The 8,487-nt window shown below is 32.3% G+C and overlaps 1 protein-coding gene across 1 annotated transcript in view; it reads left to right on the top strand.

Moving 5' to 3' along the window:
• Positions 1-7,812, top strand: part of Smp_131890 (putative sodium/chloride dependent transporter) — a gene marked incomplete at its 5' end in the record, with an annotated part of 30,603 nt that extends 22,791 nt beyond the window's left edge. Inside the window, 4 exons of the mRNA XM_018799972.1 lie at positions 2,194-2,352; positions 4,317-4,579; positions 5,621-6,004; positions 7,218-7,812. Of these exons, the coding sequence (XP_018653832.1) occupies positions 2,194-2,352; positions 4,317-4,579; positions 5,621-6,004; positions 7,218-7,544 (1,133 nt within the window). The 3' untranslated portion in view covers positions 7,545-7,812. The remainder of the gene's footprint in view (positions 1-2,193; positions 2,353-4,316; positions 4,580-5,620; positions 6,005-7,217) is intronic.
• Between the last annotated feature and the right edge of the window lie 675 nt (positions 7,813-8,487).

Here is an 8,487-nt window from a genome sequence, read left to right as displayed (position 1 = left end):
AGTACATATATTTATTAATGGAATTCATCATATCATACCAGTACTGCATGATGAATACAAACTGGTCGAAGTAGTAGTCGATAATATAATTCGAGAGGGAAGAATGAATTGGCAGGAAAAATTGTATGAGATTATATTGAAACTCAGAATCTTAAGGTGGAAAAATAATGAATCTATCTGAACCATTGGGACCGATTTTGACTCGTGTCATACAACGTCTCTAACCATTACACATCTAACACAAAATCTAGGTTTTGTTTCATACAATTTTTCCAATAGCAGAATAAATTAAAGTCATTTATTTCGTGTGGTTTTTCATCAGTGGCTTACAACATGAGAACAATAGTACTAATGCGGTGTGTGCTACTGATGTCGTCAGATATAAGTAGAATGTATCATCAGTCGAAAGTGAAATACCTGGAGGCAACAGGTTAAGAAGATCAGAGAAACGAGGATGAGAACAAAGAATAATTGGTGTGGAAACGAAAGAACAATGAAGTCTGAGACGACTGACTGATATTTGCAAAGGAACAGTCAAGTTCGAGACAATTGATTAACATTTTGCAAATGAAGTACTTACTGTATGGTTCTCAGATTTTGGTGAGATGTTCTGTAATTTTGTGTTCAATTACATTCGATTGTCCCCACTTGTGTTCTCGTTCACTACACTAATTATTTATGAATAATGTACAGACTTTATGTCATATTAGTAGAATAACGGCAACAGATATGGAAGAATTATAGGAGAGTAAAATGAATATTGATTTATACAGGAAATTTTCAAACACATAGAGGCACGTTGCTAGAGAATGAAAATCGATGTCAAGGTTACGTAGTAACACATAAACATAATAAAATGAGGAAATCTCAAAAGAAGAATGACACAACAATCAGAGAAAAAGAACTTATTGAAAAAATGAAGTTAGTTTGTACGCAATTGAGTAATAAAAAAAAATAATTTACCAGTTGCTGGTGAGAGATTGACAACTGTATCGTTTCGATTTTTTTAATACTGATGGCCACAGCGTAGAGTAGTAAACTCGAAGTTGTTTGAGCATTGGTTTTTATTTTGTCCTAAAGCTATTGCATTCAAAGAACAGAATGAAGGATTCTTGTTTGAATCATGTAGCACATTGCACATTCAAAAGTCAATGTATATTCAACAGTGCTTTTAATCATCATCTGTTCAGAAGTGAACATAATGTTGATCTTTCAAAATCGTTCAAAATAATCAATATTTAAACAATTTTGAAACATCTATTCAGAGTGTTTTTGATTTTCAATGGCTGTATAACTATAAACCAGTTCGTGATATAAAACATAAAAGTTGGTCATTTCATTTGAATTCTTATATTGCTGCTTACATTAAAGAATTCGAAGAATGTAATGAAGTATATCACAACAATTCATTGTCTTGTATAAGTTTACTAACTGAGTAACTAACTACCATTCATTTATATTTACGAAATATTTTAAGCTAGTAGTTATACTCTCATGATATTCCGTTTTTTAATCGCGTATTATACTTGATTGGGAAACTTTCTTACCTATAATTCATCTTGCATCAATTGTTTAAATTTTCAAGTTAGTGTTTTGGAACTGCAGTTTATCAGTCTCTTATATGACATATGTACATCCTATGAGGATTACCTCAATAATCTCATTAAATCACAAGGATTACAAGCGGGGGTGGATGGTGACTAACGGTGGAATCCAGAGATCACATTTTATCCTATTTGTGACTCGTCAACTCGATGTACCTGCATACTAGAGTTGATGTTCACTCCGGAACTCGACCCCAGTACCGTTTACATGAAACATCATCTCATTATCCACGTGACTACTGAGTCGAGATAGCAATTGGGTTGTGTAATGGGATGAAGTTTTAATTTATTTGTATTGGTTATTTGAATCTTCCCATTTATGTTTAGGAATATGATGAGTACCTACCGTTATCATGCAGAATATTATTTAAATAAAACATTTATTATAAATAAATAACTATATTGCACTTTCTTTACATTTGGAAAATAGGTTAATCGCCTAGACACCAAAACTAGACTGTGTAATAACAAATCTCCCTATAATACTATTCATATACTAAAAATAATTAATACATACACTTTGTTTTATCCTTCTCCCTTTCTTTCTTTTCTTTCTTTATGTTATTATGGTTGTTATTGATCTACATAGAATTATTATATGCTTTGTTGATTTCTTGCTTGGATTACCTATGGTCTGTGCTGGTGGTTATTATTTATTCTCTATATGTGATAGTGTTATATCAGGTTATACACCTTTGGTTATTGCATTATGTGAAACAATTGTTATCTGTTATGTATATGGTAAGTTGTAATTTATCATAATCAACCTTATCACAGATGATCAACACTTTGATGAATACAAATTATTTAAGAGTTAATTCATCAAAACGAGTGATTTTGCAGAAGAAAATTTCCCATGATTCTTTTGAAAAAGAATGTTTGATTAAAGTGAAAACATTTGATGTAATAGAATAATAGATCAGTGCTTCGTTTCAAAGAAATTTAACATTTTAGTTAATTGAAACACCATACAATTAATATGACAGCGTAATAATTGAATTGATTGAGTAGTGAATGATTTATCATTTTTACACTTTCCAATTGTCTATTTGTTGACCGAATTCTAATGATTGTTTTTTTGCATTCAATAATCTAAATGTTAAGAGTGCTCGTTTGTTCACTGCGACTCTTGTCTTCTAAAATCAGTTTTATTTTATAGGAGGATGGTCTACAGTTACTAAACGGTCACGTGAGCAACTGTCTATCATTTAGCAACATTGTAATATTAATCCATCAGTCAAGTGATATATTTCATACATTTTATTCGACTAGAACAAGAACGATTAACGTTGCAGAATAACATGAATTCGTTATATCATTTGTGGTTTCTCGTCAGCTGTTTACATCTTGAACATAATAGTAACAATCATTAAAAATCACATTGGAAAATGAATGAAAAGAGTAATAATTATGACGGAACTAGCAAGGATGTGCATTTGTTGGATAATATGAATATTTATAAGTTGAATGTATAAGAATATTCTAAGATAGACAACTAAGAACTTAGAAACAGATTTATTTAAAGCAATATATTAATGTTATAATTATTTAACTCTTACAACAAAATTAATTGAGTACAGGTGAGATACATAATAAGAATTAATCATAAGTAGCATAAAAAGAAGGACGACGTAACAAATACTTATGAACGAAGTCACCATGGTAAGGCATGACTGACAATTGAATCTGATCTTCGATAGCAATTACTTCGAGAAATCGAAGTAACCTCGACGTTCTTTGTTTATTAATTATCGTGGAGGCCTTTAAGACGACAACACCATTGTCCAGCAGATGGTGTGCTTTTGCACTACTGGAAACGCATTATCCTCTAAGTCTTAGCATTCTATGGAATGCGCTCAGCGATGCGGAAACTAACCCACTTTTCTGTTCTTCCGATGGACGTGCCTTGGCACGCAGATGTAAACTGGCGAACATATTTAAAAGTAACAAGGCGGGGATTTACCCCACATGACTGTCTTGATGAGTAATTCGTTTTGATGCAGAGAGATCACCTTGATAACCAGATAACTGCCTAATACTCGACATGAATTACTGTATAGAGGATTTGTAGAGATTGATGAATTTTATATTTTTCGTCATAAACTGATTGTAGCTAGACAGCCATTGAAAACCAGGAAGCAACTGATTGCTGTTTCGTTCCAGTATTAGTCTTCTCATGAAAGTGCACCCACAGCTACACTCATAATTGAATCAAGGATCATAGTGGTCTTGATATCAGCGCTTAATCTTTAAATAATATTTTAAATAGTCTGCATCCAGTATTTTAGACGCTGAATTTATGATATTGCACAACCGTCTTCCAAGTCTCTCAATGGGTTAATCACTACACATCCGACAATATTGAACTTAACTAGTCACGGCTTCTGGCTAGAGCTCCGGGAATTTAATTCTCTAAATCAGTTTCAAGTTAGAAATATAAACTATTGGGTCCTGTCAGCTCAGCCTTGCAACTGATTAATCGCCCAACGCATAACCTAAATGTTTTAGGATTAAACACAACATAGCTCATCCAACGCCTGATTTTGAATAGTTGGTTGACTAAGATCTATTCATGATGTGAACTATAAAGCTTTATTCTTGTTATAATCATCCGAATGAATTTCCATAACAATCAAACTTTTCGCCTAAGTTATTTGTTTCAATTCTAATCTTCACTTTATTTCAAATTTCTCTTCATTTATTATATATCAGGGTTAAAACAATTTCGGCGTGATATTGAATTGATGATTGATGAACGACCAAATTGGTATTGGCGCATTTGTTGGCTTGTATTCACACCAATCATTTGTTTCTTATTGATAATTTCAATATTTATTTATTCAACAGAATTTAAAGAAGGCAATTATACATATCCGCAATGGGCATTAATATTTCGTCAAATATTAGCAGCTATACCTGTGTTAACAATTATTGCATGGTTTTTATATAAATACTGTAAAGAAGGTGGTTTTGTCGTAAGTTTCTTTCATTATTTTTATGTTGTGAATGATTTATCTTTGCTAAAGTGTATTAGGTGGAAGAAAAAAATACTGTGTTGACAAAAATTAACAACTCTAGTTGGTATAGTTCATCTCTAGCTAATCAGCATGGAAGTAATGTAAATAAATAATTGTTTAGGGGTTCCGTGGAGATTGACTGATTTGAATGGATTACATTACGTACTGATCGTAGTTAGGCCATCACTAGAAACCAAGAAGCACTGGACATCTGTTTCTTTCTAGTATAAGACTCCCCCAGCAGTGTGGATTCACAACCCCACGACAAGGGGTCACACCCAGAACTTCTGTCTTAGGAGCAGGTGCTTAAACTCTAGACCACCGAGCCGGAAAAAAACCGTTCAGTGCCTCTTGGCTTTCAGTAATAGTCTAGCGAAGATTAGTCATTGATGTGATTTGTAAGAAAACAGTGTATTACATAAAGACCCGAAAAGGTTGGAGTAAGGAATTCGAGTTTGAGTAACAGTAGAAGAATACTTTGTAACCAAATTGATAAACGATTATGTAGATAGTTCTTTAATTTTGGATCTCAAAAACATTAGCTACATTGAAACCTTTTCAAATCATGTTAAAACGTTGCGTTGCAAGTCGTTTCATCATGTACATTTTTTTTCCGATCGACGATCTAATCATTTTTTTCATCAATATTTCAAGAGTTACTCTCTAATTCCTCAATATTCTTTAGTCTTATTGTTTTTATAAACTATTTATCATTAGTTTGCTTGAAAACCTATCTTAAAGCCACTGTCTTAAATCTAACTATGACTCTTCATTAAAACTGACTTCTACTGTCATTCATACGTCTAAACCTTAGTGTTGATCGGATTCTAAAAGTCAAGTTACACTATAGCTATTAATCTAAATTTTTTCTCTGTAATCTCATACGCCATACTTTGATGTTCCGGAACAGAGTGACCTAGTTTACTCCAAGATATATTTTTATTTCTCGTAGCTACTTACAAAATTATTTTTAAACTCCCTGCCTCACTTTATGAATAGTTGATGAAAGAATTTTTAAAACCTGTTCATGAATGGGGACCAGCCGAGAAAGAATATCGTACAGAATTCATTTCAATGATTAAATCAAATGAATCGTTACATCGTTCGCGTATTTATGATATTGGTCCTGGTAATGCATCTACAACAATGGCTCATGCATTATCTAATAGTCAAATGCAAATGAATTTTAATTTAGGCGGTTCAATTGTCAGTGGATTAGCTGTTGCCACCGGTGTAATGGACGATACGAAATTTTTTCAGAGTAAATTAAAAGTAGCTGAAAAACTTACTGAAGCTCATACAAAAGAAGTGATAAAACGAGTTGCTAGTAATGCAGATTTCGCTCCATTAGATACTAATCTAGCTATAGCAGCCAGTCAAACAGTAAGTTCATGTCATTATTATTATTATTATTTATTGAGGCATTTTATGTTTCACATCATGAACTGACTTTAGCCTAGCTAACCATTGAAAATCAGGAAGTGTAGTGGATAACTCATGTATTCCTAGTATCCGAAACCTTTACAGTATATATCCATGACCCATCCATCTCCATTGGAGATCGAACTCAGAGTTCCCAATAATAATTGTATAACTAATATCTGCTTTTTTTAATCAACAATAATCTAATCTTAAACAACTCATAGTGTGTAGTGGTCTGTAGTGAAGATTAAACACATATTAACTCCAATGAATTTAATATCACTGACAGACAGATAGTTTTGACATAATTGACATTATATATGTACATATATCCCAACTTATAAGTCAAATATTATCTTAGTTCTGATCAGAGTACATTTTTCCTGTCATCATTGGTCATTTCACAGCAAACTAGAGTTTATACTTTGTTTAATTAGGCTTTAGCATTGATAGTGTAGATACAGCATATCTCACTAAAATTTGACAATTAAACTGTAAACAGCTATTGTGCAAACTATCAATCAATTGTCTCAATCTTGACCGTTCCTTCTGCAAATATCAGTCTATCTTCTCTGATTTCATTGTTCATACATTTTCATACCAACTGATTTCCGTTCTGATTCTTTCTTTATCAATCTCCTACTGAAATACATTCAATGCCCGATCATCATTATATACTACTTACGCGGATATAAGTAACCCACACCACAATAGCTTAGCACTTTGTCTTTTATTGTGTTTCAGTCTTAATGTGAATATCAACACTGAGACTCAGTTATATTCAGTAGATTAATTACAACTGAAGCGAAATATATATGTGAATGCCACTGCTACTCACATAGCAAGCATAAGGGACATTAGTTATTTAAGTCATATTTCTTCTAGTGTTAGAAAGTCAGTTTTTTTCTGAGGTCTTTCTATTCGTTGGGTTTACATAATCGACCGATGTGAAGTTTTTTCAAACCACTTAGCTTTCCTTTAGGTTATTGCATTCTATTCTGGGATTCTTTTCAATTTAACACCTATAAATATGCATAAGATTCATATCTAGGATGTAAACAAAGTAAACCAAAACAACTGCCAGCACACATACACCCGTTCCCCCATAAAAAAAATGAAAACTTGATAGATTTTTTTTCTTTTACCAATTCATCTATACATTTCTGTTTATTAGGCTTTAGCTGCAGCCAGTTCTGCTGTTATCCTCAACACATTACAGAAACAAATTCCAGAAAACTCTACCCAAACTCTTACTTCCATAAAATTACCGGAACAAATTGAACGTGGTGATGATGACGATGATGATGATGACAATGTTAATATTGTCAGAATTAAACAAATAACACCATCAAATCATAATCATGATTTAAATGATCATCATCAATCAGCAACACCACACTGCCTACAACAAAGTCAATATCAAGAAGAAAATCATGAAGTACATTTCGACAAACTGAATAAAATTCAACGTTTAATTGATAAAGTTAAAAATTCTATTTAAAATAATAAATTGATATAATGAGTTTAAAAGGCGAATTATCTGGAGGTTTCGAAATAATAATAAACTATAAGATCTTGTCTGTTTGGAATTCATTCTCAGCTTTGTATGATTTATATTTATATATACTATTTGTAGTATTATTGTTAGAAATACACTTAAACATTGAACTATAGAATTTAAAAATCAATTCTCGCTCAAAAGAACATGTGTACACTTTATTGTATATTGTTATGTACAAGCATATTTTTAAATAAAGATGCTTTATTTCATGAGTTTTCCTGATGTAAAGTTGTAGTTGAAGGCCTGTTACAGAAATATATTTACATTACATAAGTTGGTATATTCCCTGGGAAACCTAGGAATGATCGTGAGTCAAGTTAGCGAGACTATGAATTATTAACGGACTAATGAGATATAAGATAACAAGTCTTCCATTTTGACACCAAGCTTGTTCATCTATATGATTAAATCGTATTTTGGCATTATAACGGATGTCGGTTCGTTATGAAAATCCTAATTCTATTTCCTGAACCTAACCTAATCCTAATTTCTCTCACTAATTTTTTAATCCACTTCTGATCCTAGTAGGCTGGTAGGTTTTCCAAGGTCACTTTAGCGTCCCATAAAGGTCGTTTGTAAATTATAGTCTCATGTACTTTACAATGTCAATACGTTGAATGGTATTGAGAACTGTTTTGACTAACATGTTTATACTTTATGTTAAGTGAAACTAAACTCCTCAGACGTAATTTACAAAACCGTAGAAATTAGTCTAGTCTGAATTTACTATCCGAATGTTGTATGAAGTAGATAGAATAGCCGAATCAGATGAAAACTAATTTTTCATATTTATGCTAAAACTCACATCTGTTTCACAAGTGAGTGACTATCTTCACTCAGTTGCTTGGTGGATGACAATGGCGTTTCAAGCAAACTGTACTGT

This window comes from Schistosoma mansoni, chromosome W (assembly GCF_000237925.1).
Source record: "Schistosoma mansoni strain Puerto Rico chromosome W, complete genome".
In the NCBI taxonomy this organism is placed as follows: domain Eukaryota; kingdom Metazoa; phylum Platyhelminthes; class Trematoda; order Strigeidida; family Schistosomatidae; genus Schistosoma; species Schistosoma mansoni.
This window is presented reverse-complemented; position numbering and strand designations above follow the sequence as displayed.